Here is a 21520-nt window from a genome sequence, read left to right as displayed (position 1 = left end):
GGGGCACTAAGAAGCATATACTGATTTTGGTGGCTCAAGCCCCACCAAGGAGGGGGATGCTTTTGAAAGAGCAGTCCAGCGTGTAGGTTGTGAAACGTGGATGTGGCATCCAGTTGGGCATGGGAGTGCTCGCTCCATCCAGCGCCTCCCCTGGGGCTGCCTGCCGTGGTCCCTGCCTGCCAAGGGGCTTTCTGGGCAGAGGGCTGCAGCCATGGCAGATGTGCGCGCAGAAAAGGCGCTGATGGGATGGTAGCATTTTAGGAAAGTTAACACCACCGGTTTGTGAGCAGTCTGAAGCTTCACTAGATGCTCTGATGTCCTAAGAGAAGAGCATTTGTGTCCGGGAGATTTGGTATGTTGTATTTCCTGACCTCCTCTTGCTGTCTACATCTGGAGGGTGATAGCAGCCACATGTGCAACTGCTGCAGTGAGGAGGGGAGAGGAGGAAACCATGGGAATTCTCTGCTGTTTTGGCTGTTGACCAATTAAATAAGACGGAGTCTAATCTGCCATTTAACTCCTGGCAAAGTTACTAGATTGCATCATATTTTCTGCTTTTCAGAACTCAAGTTTGCTAAACACCTCAGCCTGTGCACCACAGGCACACAGCACAAATGCTGGTGGTAGGTCATGGGGAAAATGGGCCATTTCATGGCCGTGTCATGCAGAAAATCGGGAGTAAGCTGCTGTTCAAATGCAAGCGGGTATTTGCCAGCTGGGTTTTGCAGAGCGAGGGAGCGGCTGTATGTCCAGCCCTGAGGGGATGTGTGGTACAGTGTATTCTCTTCCCTGGAGGTCTGGCTCTGCCCCAGGCACAGCGAGGGTCATGCTGGCGAGGGCACCCCACCGGCCTTAGCTGGGACAGAAGAATTTGCCTCCTGTTGAGCAATGACTCGATGGCAGTTTGCGCTGGGGGTGAGGCTCTTTGCCCAGCTGAGTTTACTGGCGCTGAGGTCAGAGAGATGGTGGGTCACCCACACCAACCTCCCCATGGGCACCACCGGCATCGATGACATCCCAGGTTGCTCTATGCAAAGTGTTGCTGCTACTTTTGCAAGTGACGTGTGCCAGGGATACCCATGTCCCTCACCCCACTTTCAGTGCAGTGGCTCCGCTCTGCGTGCGTGACAAGGTTATTTTTACGCACTGGCATCGGGGCATATCCCTGGTTTTGCTCCCTTGGGCTTTAGCTGCAAAGCAGAGGGGATTTGCTATCTGCTGATCCACCAGAGCAACACGCTTGCTGAAGAGGGTGGTGGGGCACGTGTACTGCCTGGTTCGGTCCCGGGACACTCCAGGCAGTCTCCCGTTGCGGTGCTTTCCAGAAAGCAGAGAATTGCCTTTTATTGTCAAGTATGCAGCTACTTCTCATTTTTCAAGCTTCTCAGCGTGCTTTTCTACACAGCTGTCAGGGAGGTGAGAATGTGAGTCATTTTTCAGCTGATGAAAGAGCTGTGCCATCTGTCCAGCCCTGGACTGGGGTCTGAAGCTGAATTTGTTCTGCATGGACACGTTCCCATTAGACCCAGATGTCCTCTGGTCGCAAGGCCAAGTGCTCCTGGTCAGTAGTAACTTCGTATTTCCTCTTTAATCTCCCCGGCGCTTGCAGGCAGACAGCCAGGTGGACCTGGTTCGGCAGCATTTCTACGAAGTCTCCCTGGAGTATGTCTTCAAGGTGCAAGAGGTCCAGGAGAGGAAGATGTTTGAGTTCGTGGAGCCTGTAAGTGAGCACTCAAACCGCCTCAGCCTGCAAAAAATGGGGGTTTGCATGGAGAAGCTGGGGCTCGTGGAGAGCTGGGCTGCAGCGTGGGGCATCCCTGCAGTGGGATGGCTGGGGGGCTCCAGCCTCACCTTGCAGCCCCTCTCTCAGAGGGAGATTTGAGGGGAGAAGGCACCCGTGTGAGCCTTGGTGCACGCAGCCGTTAGCTTGGCAGCCACGTGTGTGTGTGTGCTGGAAACATTTCATATTTACTGTGCAGGTGTCTCTGTCATGGTGGGCTGGACTGAGAGGCCTACTGGCAATTAAAAGAAAAATAGGCTTGGGGGGGGGGAGAAAGAACTGTAACTAATGTTCAGAAGGGAAAAAGAGTGCACAAGTGACAGAAGTAGGAAAAAAAAAGTTTTCTAAGATTTACCTTTGCTCAAGTGCTAAGTCCTTTAAAGCTCCTCTGGGAAGTGCCAAACCCCTGCAGCTTTTTGCAAAGGTAATTCCTGCTGACCGAAGAGTAACTCAGAGTCAGGAGAGGCACAACGCGGGGAACAGCAGCGTGCTGCCTGCTTTGCCCGACACTTCCCGGCTCTGCTCTCAGTGACCCCGGGGCTTGGGTGATGCAGGGAGAGGGGACAGAGCTGGCAGGGGTCCTGGGGTGGGGGCTTGCCTTGGCTTTAGGGGAAGGAAGCACAGACTCAGCTTTGGGGTCCATTTAGAGGAGGTTTTGAAAATGAAATGAGGAACAGGGCATCTTCCTAGGGACTGCCAGCAAGCCCCTCCACCCCGGGGAGTTGCAGGGATGCTTCCCCTCGGCAGCGGTTGCTCTGAAAGTAGCTGTGGGTCTTTACTGACTGTCTTGATTCGTTTTACCCCAATGCAGCTGCTGGCCTTTCTGCAGGGGCTTTTCACTTTCTACCACCATGGCTACGAGCTTGCAAAGGACTTCAGCGATTTCAAGACAGAGCTGACAATCAGCATCCAGAATGTAAGTGTGCCATGTGCCTGTGCCACTGTGCCATGTGTCCGTCGCCGTGGCTGTTGATATATTTTAATAAAGGTTTTATTCTCCTTTTTTCTGTATGCCATCAAGCAAAGGCTTTGACTGTGTTGTTGAAAGCAAATTCTTTTTTATAAATGACACTACATCATATACACAGCCTACATGGTAGTTCATTCCCTACAGCCAAACACAGAGGCCCAGCTTCCCCAGCCAGCGGGCAGACGTCGTTGCGTGCCCTGTGATTTTAGTGAGTGTTTCAAACCATTTTGCAAGTGTTTCAAAGCACTGTTCATCCTGGGAAGTGCAGCACTTTTTGCTGTCCCAGTCTGTGGACTGTGGAGCGGAGCCCTTCTGCTGGCTGTGGCTGTGGCCAGCGTGCGTGCTGCCCGCACGTTGGATGTGTGCGCGGGGTTTTGGCATGTTGGCATTGCAGCTTTGCTTTCCTCTCTTGTTATAAAATTAGTTTTTCTCCCAAGGATGCAGACTGGTTTCATTCTTTTGAAACAACTTTTTCACAGAACTGGTAATACAAACAACTTGCCAATTGTGATAGTATTTTTCTCTTAGCTTAAATCCAGGCCCAGGAATAAAACCTGTCCTGTGGCTGGCAGTGGGCTCCCCGGTCCCATTTCCCACATGGGCTGTGGTGACCCAGCTCTGGGGTCCCACTCCTGCGTGGTGCCTCCTCGCTGCAGAGGAGGCCACGTTGGGTCCATGCATTGGAGAAGGCAATCCTGTTTTAATTTGCAGACAAGAAATCGTTTTGAAGGAACAAGGTCAGAGGTTGAATCTTTGATGAAGAAGATGAAGGAGAATCCTCACGAGCACAAAAACATCAGCCCTTACACGATGGAGGGTTATCTCTACGTGCAGGAGAAACGTAGGTGTCTGGGTGGCGGAGCTGCCTGCCAGGGCAATGCGGCGAGCGGGCACCTGGGGAAGGTGGTTTATCAGGGCATGGAGCATGAAAGCTAATTCAGCAGGCTACAAAATCTGTGAAAGAGAGGGATTGGCCCAGTGGGTGGGATATTAAGGTGGGAATATAGGACCCAGGTTCTCCCTGGGAGGGACAATCACTGCCAGTGTGTGATAAAAGTCTTTACCCTAAAGAAAAGGGGGGTAATAATGCTTAATCCACTTGTGAAGTCCAACGAGAACTGTAGGTACAGAAATCTGTCATGTTAAATGATTGTTAAACATAACAGGTTATTAATGGGAGGTTACTGAAACTGTACTAGTTCTGGGAATAAAAACTGCATTTGCTTTGTAGGTCACTTTGGGACTTCCTGGGTGAAGCATTACTGCACGTACCAGAGGGAATCAAAGCGGATCACGATGGTGCCGTTTGACCAGAAATCTGGAGGAAAAGGGGTGAGTGCCAACAGGCAGCAGAACTATGTCCTGAGGGTCTCTGTGGAGGAGCACTGTGGAGCTGCTGGCTGCATGCTCTCCTGGTGCTCAAAGGGAACCATTTTTAGCAAGGTGACACAAATGCAAGTGAAGTGGGTCAGATTCATTCTAGGCTGAGTGGATGCCACATGGGAAATTAACTCTGCACCTTGTTTTTTAAAAAAAAATAAATAAGAAAACCCCCAAACCCCACAGATCTTTGGAAACTGTCAGCTGTGCTGAGAGCAGAGCCAATTTCCCAAGTGGACAGAGCCCCTTATTTTGTGCTCCAGCTCCATATTCCAGCTGCTTCTGGGCTGAGACTGGGCCTTTTGCCTCTTGCTTTTACGTCTGTCCTTTATTTACTTATTTCTGTTTGTGAAAGGAGAGACCTTTAAAAGTTGAAGCATGTGCAGCGGCATCTTTGGTTCCACTCTTGCTCTTCCTGGAGATGTTGGGCACTTAGTGGGTCGCGCATCTGCGCCGTGCCCTGAGAGGCTGCGGGTGTTTCCATGGGTGGAGGTGGTGGTCAGGGCTGGGAGCGGAGTGGGGTCGTGCCACGTGCACCCACCGTGCTCCAGCTCCGTGGGTGCCTGCTCCCCAGTCCCTAGTTCCTGCTCCAAGGCCTGGAGGAGAGAACCTGTTCATTATTTAGCTTCTTTCCCAATGCCTGTGACTTGGCCAGTGAAATTGTTTTGGTTTAGACAGAGCCACCGGAGAGCCTGGAGCTCTCTTTGGCCCCGAGGGGGTGTGGAGGAGCAGGGGAACAGTGGATGTGGGGTGTGGGGGGCAAGCGCACACCATGTGCCCCACTGCTCCTGGGGCAGCATAAGCCCAGCTGTAGCTGGGACTGGCTTTGCTCCTTTATACAGAAGGAACAATAGACTCCCCCAGAGTGTTCCCGGCTGGGGCGGTTGGCAAACATTATCCCCTTGCAGGGGAGCACCTCAGGCAGCTGGACAGGCTGCCGCACAGCTCCGTGCTGGCAAAGGGAGTCATCTGTGGGGAGGGCAGCTTTTAAAATTAATTTCCTCTTGCCTCGGAGCATCTTCATTATACCTCGGCATTAAAATATCCCAGCCCTGTAATCATCAGCGGCTGCGCTGTGTTTCATGTGGTCTCTTCCCATTTTACGGCTTCCCCTGCACCCCGGGGCACGGCCACTGCTGGCACAACCGTGAGCCCTTCTTGTGCAGGGCAGAAGCCCTGCTCCAGTGTGCTGCGGCAGCCACTGCGCCAGCGGGGCTGCTCGCCCAGGGTCTCGTGCCTTGCACGATCCTGGCATGAAACGCTACCTATGCTGGGGCAGCACTACCAGAGCTGCAGACTCTATCAGCAATGACCAGCACAGACGTCAGAGTGCGGAGCAGCCTGGGGGCTTGTGGCCGCACTGCCGATATTTTGGGGTCCAGCCGGAGCAGGTGCCAAGCGACAGACGATGTCGGTGCTGCAGGAGGACCCAGCGCTCGTGGGTCACAAAGGACGCTGTGCGTGGTGACACACTCGTGAAGGTGCCTCGGGCCGTGGCTGGAACCGGATATTAGTGGGTTTGAAGCGGGGGCATTCCATGAATACCGGGCGGGGAGTTCGGCAGCTTGGGAGCAGCCTCGTGCCAGCAGCGGGCCACGCTGGGGAGAAGTGGGTGCAGGTAACCTCTGCTGAACCCCAGGGAGAAGCCCTGCAGGGAGCTCTCTGAGGTCTGTCTTCTCAGGTCTCTTCTGGGTCCAGGAAGGCTGGACGTGCTTCAAGAAGGAAATCGTAAAGGCGCAGGAGCAGGCTGTCCCCATGTGCTGAAAGACGAGCCGGTGGGGAAGAAGACTGGCCTGACTGAACAGAGAGCTTTGGCTGGAACTCAGGGAAAGAAGAGTTTATGACCTTTGGAAGAAGGGGCAGGCAGCTCAGGAGGACTACAAGGATGTCATGAGGTTATGCAGGGAGAAAATAAGAAGGGCCAAAGCCCAGCTAGAACTTCATCTAGCTATTGCCGTAAAAGACAATAAAAAATGTTTCTGTAAATACATTATCAACAAAAGGAGGGCTAAGGAGAATCTCCATCCTTTATTGGATGCGGGGGGAAACATAGTGACGAAGGATGAGGAAAAGGCTGAGGTACTTAATGCCTTCTTTGCCTCAGTCTTTAATAGTAAGACCAGTTGTTCTCCGGGTACCCAGCCCCCTCAGCTGGAAGACAGGGATGGGGAACAGAATGAGTCCCCATAATCCAAGGGGAAATGGTTAGCGACCTGCTACACCCCTGAGACACACACACGTCTGTGGGGCCAGATGGGATCCACCCCAGGGTACTGAGAGAGCCGGCAGAAGTGCTCACCAAGCCACTTTCAATCATTTATCAGCAGTTCTGGCTAATTGGGGAGGTCCCAGCTGACTGGAGGTTAGCAAATGCGACTCCCATCTACAAGAAGGACGGGAAGGAAGATCCAGGGAACTACAGGCTGGTCAGTCTGACCTTGGTGCCAGGGAAGGTCATGGAGCAGATCTTCTTGAGTGCCATCACACAGCACGTAGAGGACAACCAGGCGATCAGGCCCAGTCAGCATGGGTTTATGAAAGGCAGGTCCTGCTTGACCAACCTGATCTCCTTCTGTGACAAGGTGACCCACTTAGTGGATGAGGGAAAGGCTGTGGATGTTGTCTACCTGGACTTTAGTAAAGTCTTTGACACTCTTTCCCACAGCATTCTCCTGGGGAAACTGGCTGCTCATGGCTTGGATGAGTGTACTCTTCCCTGAGTAAAAACCTGGCTGGATGGCTGGGCCCAAAGAGTGGTGGTGAATGGAGTTAAATCCAGTTGGCATCCAGTCACAAGTGGTGTTCCCCAGGGCTCAGTACTGGGGACAGTTCTGTTTAATATCTTTATCAATGATTTAGTTGAGGGGATCGAGTGGACTCTTGGTAAGTTTGCAGCTGACATCAAGTTGGGCGAGAGTGTTGGTCTGCTGGAGGGCAGGAAGGCTCTACGGAGGGATCTGGACAGGGTGGATCAATGGGCCGAGGCCAATTGTATGAGGTTCAACAAGGCTCGGTGCCGGGCCCTGCACTTGGGTCACAACAACCCCACACAGCGCTACAGGCTTGGGGAAGAGTGGCTGGAAAAGGACCTGGGGGTGCTGGTTGACAGCCGGTTGAATGTGAGCCAGTGGTGTGCCCAGGTGGCCAAGAAGGCCAACGGCATCCTGGCCTCTATCAGAAATAGCGTGGCCGGCAGGACTAGGGCAGTGATTGTCCCCCTGTACTCGGCGCTGGTGAGGTGACACCTCGAGTCCTGTGTTCAGTTTTGGGCCCCTCACGACAGGAAAGACATGGAGGTGCTGGAGCGTGTCCAGAGAAGGGCAACGGAGCTGGTGAAGGGTCTGGAGCACAAGTCTGATGAGGAGCAGCTGAGGGAGCTGGGGTTGTTCAGCCTGGAGAAAAGGAGGCTGAGGGGAGACCTCATCGCTCTCTACAACTACCTGAAAGGAGGGTGTAGCGAGGTGGGGGTCGGTCTCTTCTCCCAAGCATCAAGCAATAGGACGAGAGGAAATGGCTTCAGGTTGCACCAGGGGAAGTTTAGGTTGGATATTAGGAGAAATTTCTTCACCCAAAGGGTTGTCAGGCTTTGGAACAGGCTGCCCAGGGAAGTGGTTGAGTCACCATCCCTGGAGGTATTTAAAAGACGTGCAGATGTGGCACTTAGGGACATGGCTGAGTGGTGGACCTGGCAGTGTTAGGTTAATGGTTGGACTTGATGATCTTAAGGTCCTTTCCAACCTAAATGATTCTGTGATTCTATGTTTCTAAATATGTTTCCTGGAAAAATGGTGATGTCAGGGAACAGGGTGGTCAGCCAAGGTGTCATCAAGAACAGCACAGAGAGCACAGAAAAGTGGCCATCTCCAGGAACTTGTTCAGAATTCATTTTCTGTTGAGTCATCAATGGATTTTAAAAATTGCAGAAGGAGCAATGTCTGTGCTGGCAGGGACTGAGCAGGGATTTCCTCCAGCAGAGGACAGCAGTGCACGCGGATCCTGCTGGATCGCTGCTTGGCATGTGGAAATCCAGTACAACTTGGATGCAGATGCCTGGATGGGAGAATGGTTTTGTTGTTGCTTTGTTATATAATAAACATTTTAAGACGTGTTTGCTCCCGTTAAGAGTTCTCGTGTGCAGAATGCTGCCAAAAATGCAGCCTGGAGTGAAAATTGACAGCCAAGTCTATGATGCATTGTTCAGCAATGGAAAATAAAGCTGACTTTGCCCAAAAGTCGTGGTCCAACACTCCCTGCCTGCCTGAAGCGTGGGTCGCGTGATGCTTAATGCACAAATTTAATCGTGTGCATTCTGAAAGGAAGTTTCGTTGTGAAAGGTTTTGGACTAAACATGTTTGCAAGGGTGAAAAGACAAGTCCTTATGTCAGATATATAAATATATATTTCTAGCAGGCTGATATTGCCAAATCCCCCCAGGTTGGAACACGTTCATTGAAAGCGCAGTGGGTGCTGGGGACAGGCACACGGTTGGTTGATTGTTCTCGGCCTTATCTGCGATTTTATCTCTTCTCAGGGAGAAGACGAAGCTGTTATCCTCAAATCTTGCACACGGCGGAAAACCGACTCGATTGAGAAGAGGTTTTGCTTTGATGTGGAAGCTGTTGATCGGTGAGTACCAAGGGGCTTTGCAGCCTCAGCGTACTTGCAGCCCAGGTTGCCAAAAGAATGCGCACGCTGGGGGTTGCACTAGCCATGCATAGGGAAAGGTTGCACTCATCTGTACTTGGCTTTCCTGGGTAGTTCTTGTGCAGTTTCTGTGTTTTTCTTCTCCTTTAGTCATACCCTCTGTGCATGGAAAGCATTAGTCCATGGAAACACACTTCTCCCTAGTGCTTCTAGCCAGGTGCTCTCGATACGTTCAGTTAGTGCTTCGGTTTACAAGCTGTCGAGTTTACTCAAGTCTCTCAAACTTTAATGGTGTTTTAGTACTTCTGCAATCTTTGGCGACGTAAGGTAAATGATTGCAAGTATGGAAAAGATGCTCTGTGGGTGTTTTGGCAGGGATATGATGCCTCTTTCCAGCATTTGGTATGTGTTGGAATAACTTCAGCTTTTATGCTGGAGAGTGGCTGTTGCTGGTGCACTATGGATGGGCGATAATGGAAGTCCGGCTTGCACCTCCGGGCACTTTACGTTCACTTCTTTTTCCTGAAGGAGTAAAATGGTTTCTGATGTGATTTATCGCGTAGCAGCTGAACCAGATGTATGTGTGGATTCAATCTATAGTGCCTAAGAATGAGAGCCTGTTATCATATCTAATTAGCATCACGCAAGGCTTGCATATATAAACAGGAAAACCAGGCTGGGGTTGCTATTCCAAGCGGTATTAGTCACTGCCTCATATCTTCCTTGCTGCAGGAAGTTTACATGGCTTACAAAAGCTCACTCCAGAGTCACTGAATGTCTGTGCCCTCCCAGTTGTGTGCCTGTTCATGTTCCAGCTGTCCTCCCCTCCCCTGGCCACTGCAGGAATGCCCACGAGGTCTCGGGAAAACCCGAGTTTGTCAAAACCCAAGGTGTTGAATAACGCTGGAATAACCTGCAGTACCTTCCCCTGCCCAGCCTATGCTTCTGCAGAGTTTTGCTGCCAGCCCCTCTCGCTGCCAGCCCAAGGCAGGGAGGGGTTGGGGTGATGGAGCTCTGCCTGTGTTGGCTGAGGGATAAGATAACCCCGGGGCTGCCTCCCGCTCTCCGTAGCTGTGTTTTCCTCCAGAAAGCTGCAGTATTTTTGCTGACAAGGGGATTTTTTTCCTATGCCTTGAGGATATTTTTTTTTAATGTGAAAATCAAAATAAAACTGGGAGGAGGAGAAGCCAGCCACCACAATAGTTTTCTTCTGCAGCGTGTTCAGAGGCAGCTGAACCTTTCCTTGATGTCTGGAGCCTGCTAGGCATGGGATCAAGAGCTACTCCAGAAATATGCCTACTAAATGTAAATAATGGCAGGGGAGCGGCAAAGGCGGGGAAACCTGAGAAATTGCTCATTTCACGTACACGTTCCTGCTGCAAGAGTTTGCCTCTGCCCAAGAGGACAGCAAGAGCAGAAAACATGAAATAAAAGGCTGGTTTTCCCCCCAATATACAGGCAACTCTGCTTATTTTTGGTATCAGAATTTGTCATCAGTTGTCTAAAATAAGGGTTATTTCCAAAATAGTTAAGCTAAGAGGAAGAGCAGGCAACAGGTTTTGCCATGGCCAAAAGAGAGTGTGATGTGCCCACCCTGTCTCCCCCTGACTGGGATAGCCATGCTGAGTATTGGGAGATTTGGCACCATCAGGGCTTCAGGTGATGCTGTCAATGGCCAGGGTTTGCTGGAGATCACCTTTACCTTGGCTGGCACTTGTGATTTGGCCTGTTTTACAAAGCGGTGTGTATCGAGGAATGGTTTCCTCGCCAGCCCAGGATTATCAGGGATTGGCAGCATGTGGATGCCACCCTGCAGCCGTCCTGCCGGAGTCTGTCCTGGCTTTGCTGCATGGCCCTGGGGACCATGGGCGACCTGGAGCTCCTTGTGCAGAGGTGCCTGGTTGGAGCCAGAGGTGCTGGGGCTCACCTGGGCACCACGGGGAGGAATATCTGTGCCTGCTGGTCGGGAGCTCAGCCAGGCTTGGGCAGCAGGAAGATAATGCCTTTGGAGGCATTGCTTTCCATTTCGTGCTGGAGGAGATAATCTCTGGCTTAAGGACCCAAGCACAGGCAAAAACTTCAGCCCACACTCTCCACCCAAGCCTGCTGACCACAAATGATAGGATACCTTTAACCAAAGGCTAACTGGAGCAGTGTCTGTGTCTGTTTTCGCAGAATGGAGAAGGCTGGTTTGTGTAGTGGGCTTTTTGTCTCGGGCTGGTTTTTTTGTGGGGGGTGGGGGGTGGCTTTTTGTTTTGTGTTTGTTTATTGTTTCTACTAATAGAGAAGTCAGAAACTTGATGTCTTGTTCTTCAGCCCCATGCAGGAAGTCTGGATATGATTAAGAAAAACATCCCCAAGATGCTTCTCTGTCTCACATATGTACTGTGTTTTGACTTACAGCAGTTTTCCCCTTTGTTTTCTGTATGCAACTTCTAAATGAGAATTAGACTTGTAGCCAATGTCCTGCAAGAGTCAAGTATCTCATAACTTGATAGGTTCATGCAGTCACCTTTTGTTAAGCCAGCCCAGGAGAACACTGTGATACTGAGAAAACCACGTGCATTTGTGTTGTTCAGAGGTAAGGGTGAATAATGCCACTGGAGTGCACTCCTGAAGTTTGAAACTGCCTTTCAAAAGGTTAGCTTGGAAATAGGTGGATTAAGAAAGCAGGAAGATTTTTCTGTACACATCGCTTGCTTCCTATGGACAGTTAAATTGGATTGTCCCTTCTGAAGTACGTGTGGACTGAGAATACACTGGGATGCATGTGTGCCTTCCTCAGCTAGAGCAAGGGGCATTGCTTGCTGCTGTGGGTTTTGGCAGATTTCAGTTTGTGTGTTCTCTCTGTATCTTCCCAGATACGCATCCTGTTGGTGTTTGGTTGCCTTTTCTGGGCTGTCTGCTGCGGACCCCTCCGGAGCAGTGTCACTCACTAGGGATCCACGGGCTCTGGGTTGAAACCTGTGACTGTGCAATGTACAAAGCCCACTGATGCCTCCAGCAGTGCTCGATATGTGACCCGTCGCTGCCTCCCAACATTTGTGTCCAAAACATCTCTTACTGCTGCAGCAGATTACACTTAACAACCTTGCAAAGGCACCTGCAAGCCGGTGTCCGCGTGGGGCTCTGCGGTGGGTGCAGGTAGCCCGTGCTCCACTGCAGTGTTGCTCTGTGGCTTTCAGTGAGTTACTTGTGTGCCTTGGTGCCATGGGGGCAATGTGAAGTCCACTTTCTTCCCAGGCCTTCCTAGAGCCTTAGTTCTTTGTGCACAGAGTGGTTTAGTTACCAGTTTGTTTTATTATGGCCTGACAAGTTGTGTCCATCTTGCTAACTGGGGTAGGAGGAGGAAGGAGCACCGGTGGTGCTTGGGGCCAGGGTTATTCCTCTGTCTCCTGCTGGAGCTGGCAGTATAAAACCCATATGTAGTTATAGTTTGCTTGTGTATCAAATCCCATGCTAACAGCCACACACGCATATAAGTACATACGAGGAAATTTCACTTTCTACTCAAGTCTTTTTATCTCCTATCACCATAAAATTTGCGTAGCTTTTCAGGCTCTGTCCCTACTAACTTGCACGGTGTTGTAGGATGCAGTGTAATCCCGGTGTTGTGGTGCTGACACAGACACAGGAGCGAGGGGTTCATCGTCCAGCACCTGGTTTGCTGTACAGCCTAGAGGTGGCAGCCGCGGCTGGTTCTTCCCCGGTTATGTTCATCAGCACAGAAATGGGCTTGTTGTCAGTGTTGCATTTTGGGAAACTGGTATACATGCAACATGGGGTGCAGGCTTGGAGCTTTTTTAATAACACCCAGAGAAGCTGTTGCTTGTTAGGGGGGAAAAAATTTTGGTTTTTCTCCTGTAAGGATGATTCAGCACTACTGAGCTGAAAATCTTAAGCCTGATCTGTCGTTACAACATTTCTTCCTTTTCTTGTTGTCTGATAAGGAGATGCTGAAGTTCCCAATGCTGAAGACTGAAAAGCTGTGGTACAGGTGTTTGTGAGAGGTCTAAGAAATCCCTGACACTGCATTTGCAAATAGTTCTGATTTTCAATGTGGGAAGTTAGGTATATTTTATTGCTTTGTTACAGCAAAATTAGCCCCAGAATGGTGTTCCAGTGTCTGACTGAAATACATTCCCAGTGTGATGGATACTGTGCTTTACTGTTAATGCTCTTTTTTTCTGACTAAACTTATTTGTAGTCTCTATGCATTAAATCAGTTTTGTAAACAAGGTAAACAGGGATGACAGCCAGTGTCTTACAAAATGAGCCTTAGGAGGAGGAGTATCTCGTTTGGCTGATGACAAAGGCTTTGTAATTTAGGATAATGTAGGTCATTGCTCTGGGCCAGAAGCGAAGTGCTTCTAATACCAATCGGCTTTTATGGGAACAGGAGGTATTCAAAATTTGGGGGTTTTGGTGTCTTAGCTGTTCCTAAAGGCAGTAAACTCTGCACTTAATGCTGTTCCCCTGGGCTACCGCCTGCGTGCCCCCAAGGTGGCTGGCACCGCGCTCGGTCGGGCTACGCAATGGTTGGCATCGGGGCGGGTGAGCTGCGATGCACCTGCCCAAGCATTTCCCTGACCAGATGGTTTTCAGTAGGTAGGTCGTTGGCCTTGCTCTGGGTACACACTTTACAGATCTGCGTATTTCTTTCCAAGTGCCACCCTGACTGCGGCGGGGCACGCTCCTGGCTTCCCAGCGCCGGGGCCGGGCGGCCACCCCACCTCTGCCGGTGTTCCCAGTGGCCGGCCAGCGGTTCTCGCCGGTGCTTTGGACAGCACGTGCAATACAACTTGTACTTGTTCCTCTGCTGGTGTCGCCTTTCCAGTGACCTTTTAAACAAAGCGATTCATGGGGTTTTCACAGGCGCGCTGGCAGCGAGCAGATGAAGCTCATTCACCCCTTGGCAGCCACGGAGACCCACCTTGGTCCCTGCCCCTGTGGAGCGTGCTGGCGGTGGTTGTACTGACAGTGCTTTAAGCTTTACATTGACAGTGAGTCCTTCTGAATTCAGGAACAAAGTCTCGCCCTTATTTACATCTTTCCTCATCTTCTTTTTGGGGCCACGTCTGGGTGCTGGTGCCTGGACCAGCACCCCACAACTGTGGGGTCCTGCCTGGGGTGCCAGCAGTGTGTGGGTACACTGCTCTGCTCAGACCGGGACTGCAACCTTCTCTGTGCGTTCAACTCCGCTCAGCCCTTGAGACCCTGTTATTAATCCACTTTCGTGTTTTTTCATTAGCAGTTTAGATCGTCTCGGTATGATAAGCTGCTACAGGAGTTGAAAGTTCTTATCTGTTTGTATTGCTTTCATTATTTGTTTGTTTTTCTGGAAGAAGGAAAAGCTATTGGACTTTCTAATTTTCTCTGCGTGCTTAGTCATAGCTCCTTAAAACCAGGCTGTTTTTCACAAAAGCTGAGATATTGAGAAAATTCAAATTTCCTGTATGGTCTCGTATGGAAAAATATCTTTAGTTTTTAGATTGTAGCATATTGAAAATATACTTTCTTGCAAAGTGTTTACCATGTTCTACTCTGGTCTCATGCTCCTGCATCCACTCAGTTTAGAAATAGATTCCTTCTGATCACAAAATGTCCTATTCCCCACCTTGCATCCCAGAAGAAGGCAAAGGTTTTTGGTGCCTGGAGGTTGAAATGTATGATGCAGCATCTAGTAATGAATGAGCAGGTCCTTTATCTTGTTTGCCACAACAGTTCATGTTTGTGCATCTTACCTGTCGGATCCAGGAGGGCGTCCTGCTGTCCCAATGCGACAGTCTCGGGGCTGGCTCGGGTGGGCAGACCCACCAGGGTAAAGGAGGCTCCTCCAGCGTGTGTCCGTGTGCATGCCACATCAGGCTTTGGGAGGGGATATGAGCCACCCAACAGCAAAATCTAGCTAAGCTCCAGTATTCAGGATCATTTGTGTGTTAGGTGAGGGAACAAAGACAGATCTGTTTTGTTTATCTTTTGGGAGAGGAAGTCAGAGAAGGGCCTTCCTTGTCTCAGGCTCTACGCTGAATAATTGAGATACCTGTAATCGAATGAGCACACTTTTGGAAATCGTTGATCTTCAAGGAAACCCTGTGAAAATGAGGCTGGCTGCAGACAGTGAGTCGCACACGGCTGCATGTTGATAGCATTAGTAGGACGCTGTTTCAGCGCCAGCCATACTACCTGACTATTAAGCACGTGGTACCCTGTGGGCATCATCCAAATAAATAGTGAATGAGGCGTAATGTGTGGGGTGCATTTTAAATTTATCACAACTAGGAGGATAGCTCTGCTCAGGAAAGTGGTGCAATGGGTGCCTTGGCAAATGAACACTGTGGGAGGAAATGCAGAGCTATTTGCAATGTAAATAGGTTTTTAATTCAGTTTCACAGCCCCTCCCCTCATGCTGTTAAATAAGTTTGACTTTGAAGTGAAGCCCAAAGAGTTGTTATCTGCTCAAAGGCAGAACAAACATTTTCATGTTATCACCTTTTTGCCCTGCGCATGAGGGAACCTGGCATGCCAGATACCAGTATTGTCTCCCTAGGACCTCGTTGCTTCGCTGGGAGTCCAGTGTCAAATTTACCGTGAATGAATGGTTTAAATTTCTTTGGTTTAATGTCTCGACTAAAGAGACAGAAATCCCAGTATTTCCTTTTCCTGTGTCTCCCTAGTTGAGCTAGAGCCTTCCCAGGGCTTTCTGCCTGGGATATCTGTGCCTTGAGCAGCAGCTTGCCTTAAGGTCAGACTTAAGCCCTGGCTGGAAGGGGGTGCAGCTGAGACCTCTGGTCACCCAAGGAAAAGCCTGCTCCTGCCGTGAGGGAAGGATTTGCTGTCAGCCTGTAGCCAGTGCCACTGCAGCTCCTCAGTTACCAGGGACTACTCTTGAATCTCTTTGCACAAGGAGCTTTGTTCAGTGTTTTGAAAATATTTGGTGTTGGATGTTGAATGTTTTGTGTCTCAAATGGGGTGATGGTTAAGTGGTTTCCTCTTCTTTTCAAAATGAGTAAAATTCCAAACCACTAAGCTGGTGAGTATTGACTGACTCACCAATGGGATTAGCAGAGATCAAACATATAATGTCTGGTTTACTTGGACCTGGGACTGTTGCAAGCCTGAATGCACGGCTTCTGCTGGTAAAACAGCGCTAAGCTGCTGTGTGTGTGCCGAAAGCCAACTGTTGGGTTGGTTGCATGGGGAGCGTAGTTAGGGAGAAGGGTTAATCCTTTATTCCTTGCTCGTACGTACCACAGAAGCGACAGAAGGTGGGCCAAACCCACCACTATGAGAGCCCCTGTTAATGTTTTATTTTCTAACAGAGGATTGGCTCTTATCAAGGACCAAATGACTTTTGCAGAGTGTTGTTGCAGCTCACATTCTCCTGCTGAATCACTTTTGGGAAGTGCAAGTTAGAAATTACTCCTCTTCCCAGGCCTTATCAGTTTTTGAGCATTTACTACCGAAAAGAGCCTATGTGCTCTGCTGAACGCTGTCCGCAGGCGGTTGGCAGCTCCCGAGGTTAAATCACTCTTCCCGCCTTGTGCCACAGCAGCCCGGTGCCCCACAAGCGGTGATCCTGGCTCTCCGTTGCCTTTCTGGAGCCGCTGTGCTTTGCCATGGATGGGAAGAGCAGCGTCAGAGGTTCTCTGCTGTCGTACTTTCAAGGGATGAAACCCTATGAGCATTACTGCAGAGGGAGCGCCCATAACCACCCCGAGCACGCCGAGTCGCGCAGTGCTCTGGCCATGCCTGCATCTCCCCCGTTGCCAGGGCTTCTGCTCACTCTCCTCCTACAGAAATAGCTGCCGTGCTCTGCTAATGCATCTGAAAATAGCCTGGGAGGAAGCAGAATGACTAGACCAAACAAACAGAACACATCTCGGCTGTCTCACTGAGCCCTGGGCCTCTGCCTGGTCCCCCAGGTGCTGTGCGGGGTTTGCTGGGAGCGGCAGCGGGTCGGATACAACCTCCCCTTTGGTGGCTGGAGACCCGTACCCAAAGGCGCAAGGTTGAGGAGGCATAGAGCTAGCTACGCTTTTTGTGTCCGGATCTGCTGGCTGCAAGACGAGCTGGGATGTTGAGGATGGAAAGCCTGACAGCTTGCAGCCAAGTGAGATGCAGTAAATGTCAGCCCACGACACGACCCGTGGGAGTACAGCGTTGGCTTTCGCCCTCTGCGGCATGTTCCTCTCTTGTGCAAACACACAGCCACACCTGAAGTTGTGCAAATACTCTCCACCGTGTTAAATCCATCGTGACCTTGGTGGTCGTGCTTATCGGAGCTAGATAATTTTTAACTCCTTGGATGGAAAGGGCAGTCCAGGAGTGGACTTAGGGTCCACTTACGAGTGGTGGAGGTGGCGTTGGCCCTGGGGCGAGGGCTGGACTGGTGGTGTCCCCTAGCTCCCCGTGCTTGCTTTGCTGGCACTTGGGCCTGTTCTTTCCCCTTCTCATTAAAATAAATAAGCCAACACAGCGTTATTTTTTGGAGGCTGGATTTACAGTGCAGCTGTTGTGTATGTAACACAGGCAGGGCCGGGCAGGACCAGCCGGCGCAGGAGCGAGCACCCTGGGGCACCCCGGGACTCCTCGCCGCGCTCCGCTGCAAGGCTGCTGGCAGGGGCACACGGACCAGGATCGCATCGCTGCCGTTGCTGCATGTAACATCAGTATAGGGATGTGGTCAGGGAAATGGAGCAGTCCCACTGGCAGAAACGTGTCAGGGATGAAATTCTTCACGCAGCAGAAGGTCCCCCCCACGAGCCGATGCTTGGGGTGGTGGTGGGACGTGGGGGTTGGGATGTGTGGGTCTCCTGCTTGCTTGGTTACCTTCCTTGCCTTCTCCTGCCGTTGCGTGGACGTGCTTCGCCCAAGCGCAGGTGAGCTGTCTGGCTGAAAGCCAGAGGAAGAATTTGGCATCCAGCTCTCTTACACTAAAAACACTGAAAATGGGTGTCGATTGTTGGAGATACCCTCTGCTCATTTACAGGTCCTGGTTAGGACCTGCAGGGACATCCCTGCAGAGGTCAGGCTGGGCTCAGCCCCGTGCTGCTGGGGCTTGGCGAGGAAGAAGGTTCTCCTCTTTCTCTCTCTCTCTCATGGGGAATTTATCTTTGTCGTCTTTGTTTTCCATCCTGCAGTTTATTTATGGTGTTCCCTTTGTCTCCACAGGCCCGGCGTGATCACGATGCAGGCACTTTCAGAAGAGGACCGAAGGCTGTGGATGGAAGCCATGGATGGCCGGGAACCGGTGAGCAGAAATATTAGCGAAAAAGCGTTGGAGAAAATTGTGGAGAGCTTTTCGTAGCCTGGGGCAGATTATTTGCTGCGAAGCAGGCTGTCACGCAGCGCCTGCCAGCCGGTGCAAGAGCTGTATCCGTGGGGCAGCTCACGCCTTCTGCCAAGAGAATAGTTTAATCCCTTGGTTAAATATTTGAGGTAATACTGTATCTCCTGTGCTTGGATTGCTTGAAGGTGCAGTGGAAAGGAGGAGGGTAGGCTTGGCCAGCACAAACACGCTGCTGTGCTGTGCTGAAAGGAAAACATGGCAAAAAGAGCAGTGGAAGAAAATACGCTGTAGATTTCCAGGGCTTTTTGAATCCTGCAACTCATCTGGCAGCCGTTTCTGGGTCCTGCAGAGAATGGCAGATTTCGTATGAGCGGAGGAGGGCAGCCCCTGTTCCCCGTGCTCAGCGATAGCCTCTTCGCTGCTGTGTTTGCTCCTGCCGTGCCAAAGCTGCACAGGCTTCCTCACCTCTGGAAGGGATTATGGAGGTTTTCAGAAAACTCATAGTTGTTGGGTTTTTGTTTTTTTAACGCGTATGCAAACTTTACTGCTGAGCTTGAAGAGTTTCGGCTGGTTCTGACTGGGCTCCTTTGGAGGAGTGCTGGTGCAGGCACCGTGCGTCGGTGGCACGGTCCTGCCCGATTTCGGCGTGGCGGCCATCCAGCAATGAACGGCAAACTCAGCACCGCCGAGCAGCCTTTGTGCTCAGAGCGAGACTAGACTGTGGGCCTCTGTGCCTCAGCGTGGCCAAAAGTGTAGCAGGATACGAAAAGAAACTTTGCGGATAGCTAGAGCAGCCAGGGCTGTTACGGGACAGCCCGTACATTTTTGGAATAGGTTGTCTGTGCTTCTGGGCTTGAGTCAGGCTCTGGCAGTCGGAGGAGAGTCCATGTGGGGAGCAGGGTGTCCTGTCCCAGTACCGCCTCACTGCCACAGACTGGTACTGATTTGAGCAGATCCACTCCCTCCCCCCCCGCCAAATCGACGAAAAGGTCCTTGTTTGTCTGAAGAAGTGTTCATTAAAGCCAGGTGAGACGTGAATACATGCAGGCTGTTCAGTGAGTGCTGGAAAGCACGTGCTGGTCTTAGTCAAGCAACTTGCTTTTGAAATGTGCAGTGATTCTGTATGTGTGAGGGTGCTACCACATATTTCAGGTAAAACATTTCATTGTGGATTACAGCCAGGTCTCAGCCTGGATTCATAGATCCAGTGGGTAATTCAGGTGGGATGGGACCTCAGGAGGTTTCTAGTCCAACCTTCTGCTCACAGCAGATTACTCGGGGCATTGTTCAGTTGGGTGCTAAAGACATCTGAGGAAGGCAACGGCTCAGCCTCCTTCGGCTCTGGCTCTGCTGCTTGAATGTCCTCCTGGAGGATAGTTTCTCCTGATACCCAGTCTGAACCTCTTCTGTTTCAATTTACGCCTATTGTCTCTTGTCCTCCTGCCATGCACTGCTGTGAGGAGCATGGCTCTGTTTTTCTGATGCTTTCCTCATAGGAAGAGTGCCGTCAGGTCCCCACAAAGCTTTTCCTTCTCCAAGCTGAATAAAACCCGCTCCCTAACAGGGCACGTGCTGTGTAGCTTGGACCTACCTCTGATGGTCATCACAGCTCTCTGCCACGTTGGTTTCCTCCCTGCAGCAAAATTGTCCTTCTGGGACAAAAATGCTCAGTTACACCTGCGGACGTACCATTTCCAAGAACACGCATTGTGCGGCGTGCAGGCACAGAGGCAAAAAAGGACTGAATGTGTGTTGTGTGTGCGGGACAGCCTCTGCTCCCTTTTTCTATCATGTGTTGAAAAGGTACCCTTGTTTGGGAGAGCCAGCCTGCTCCTCCACCTTGGGTCTTGACCTGGGTGGCCCTGCCCTGGGGCAGCTTTAGTGGAAGGACACTCGGCGTAAGGCGTACCAACCTTTCCAGCTCCAGCGTGCAAGCTGTCTTCTTCCCTCCTAAATTAACCTCTACCTTGATTCTGGTGGCACCTGGAGACAGGATAATATTTTCAATTTCTTCAGAAACAAAATGTGCATTTTTGCTCCTAGTCGGAATCAAGCCGTTTCCTCCTTCAGCCTGCTCACCTACTTCCCACTGCCTCACCTCCGCTGAGAACTGTCGTTGCAAGGATGCGAAACCCAGCCACCTGCAATGGGAGCTGCATGATTACAGTCATCCAGTTGCATTTTGACCTGCTGATGTTACCAGGATTTGGCACAACAGCAGAGCCAGTCTGTTAGGATCGGGTTGCAGAAGCACAGCCAGAGATTTTGCGTGCTTGTAAAGTGCTATACCTGCGAAAGGTGCTATGAAGTAACCAGTGCAGGACTGCCTGGATTATCCTGTTTCGGAACCTGGTTATGTGAACTCCTTCAAAAACACACAGGTCTTCGTGCTGTCGCCTGCATATTTCTATTCTTCCCTATCATGCCCATCAGCTTAGGGTAGCTTGCTCATCCAGCATGTCAAGGATCGTTGCTGCACATTAATGCAATACCTCATGGCACTTAAATGCTAATGGTGTTTAAACCTGGCCTTCCAGGTGTGGTGCGGGAGCCATGGGAATGAAGCCTGTATGGAAATGGATCCAAGAGACATTTTACGGATGGAGATGGTACATGTTGACAGACAAGGTAGCTCCTTGTCCTCAGTTATCCTCCTTGATCCATCAAAAGTGGAGTTGTTGGTCTGTTCTGTTTGGGTTCTTATCTTGCAACACCAGGGTGTGGGATGTTACCTGCTCTGCAGAGATTTCCTTGAGCAAGAGACAAGGATTTAACCTTTAGACTCCTGGAGATGTCCATTTTATGCTTTGACTATATTTTTGTAAGCAAAAAAACCCTACTGGAAAGAATGCCTGCTTTTCCTTTGATTTGAATATTGAGTGTGGGAAAGATTGGCACAGTGGGGACAGTAATTCCATGTGCAAATTCAGGCTGTGGAGAGATTAAAGTGGACTGGAGTTTGTTTCTTAATTATAATTAAAAAACTAAAACCAAATGTTGTATTACATTTTAATAAGATCTAAACATAGAATGTGGGCTGCATTAGCCAAGACATTTGTCACAACTTGAAAAGATTTATTATATATCTCACAGTCAAAGCAGTCTCCAGATAGCTATCATCAGTCTGTTAACTCTTACCACTTGTTGTTAATTTGGCTAAAACCCCTGTGTTGACTTTGGGTTTTACTTTTATGTTACAGAGGCTGGACATAGGAGAAAATACTAATTCCGTAACGGAGCAGTTGCATTCATTTTTGTTAGGATATTCAGTGTAAGTTTCCTATGGTTTTTCTCCTCTGGTGATGCAGTTTGCAAATGTGGTGGAGGCCAGAGCGATTCTGAAACTTCATTAGAGCCTAAGTCAAGAATAAAAGCTGTATTGGCTCATAGTGGTGGCTGTGGTAGGCTGTAGGATTGAGAGAGGTGCAAATTAGGCTGTTTGTTTTGTGGCAAA

The 21520-nt window shown here is 50.4% G+C and overlaps 1 protein-coding gene across 6 annotated transcripts in view; it reads left to right on the top strand.

The window, feature by feature from the left end:
• Positions 1-21520, top strand: part of ARHGAP26 (Rho GTPase activating protein 26) — a 155341-nt gene that overhangs the window by 28225 nt on the left and 105596 nt on the right. For 5 of the 6 annotated variants that reach the window (XM_075056901.1, XM_075056906.1, XM_075056903.1 and 2 more), the window contains exons 6-11: positions 1610-1720; positions 2592-2696; positions 3462-3591; positions 3982-4082; positions 8662-8756; positions 17949-18027. In XM_075056901.1, the coding sequence (XP_074913002.1) occupies positions 1610-1720; positions 2592-2696; positions 3462-3591; positions 3982-4082; positions 8662-8756; positions 17949-18027 (621 nt within the window). The remainder of the gene's footprint in view (positions 1-1609; positions 1721-2591; positions 2697-3461; positions 3592-3981; positions 4083-8661; positions 8757-17948; positions 18028-21520) is intronic. The other variant, XM_075056902.1, reaches the window with a different exon arrangement.

The sequence above is a fragment of the Buteo buteo genome, chromosome 24 (assembly GCF_964188355.1).
Source record: "Buteo buteo chromosome 24, bButBut1.hap1.1, whole genome shotgun sequence".
NCBI lineage: Eukaryota > Metazoa > Chordata > Aves > Accipitriformes > Accipitridae > Buteo > Buteo buteo.
The sequence above is the reverse complement of the archived record's forward strand: the minus strand, read 5'-3'. Positions and strand labels throughout refer to the sequence as shown.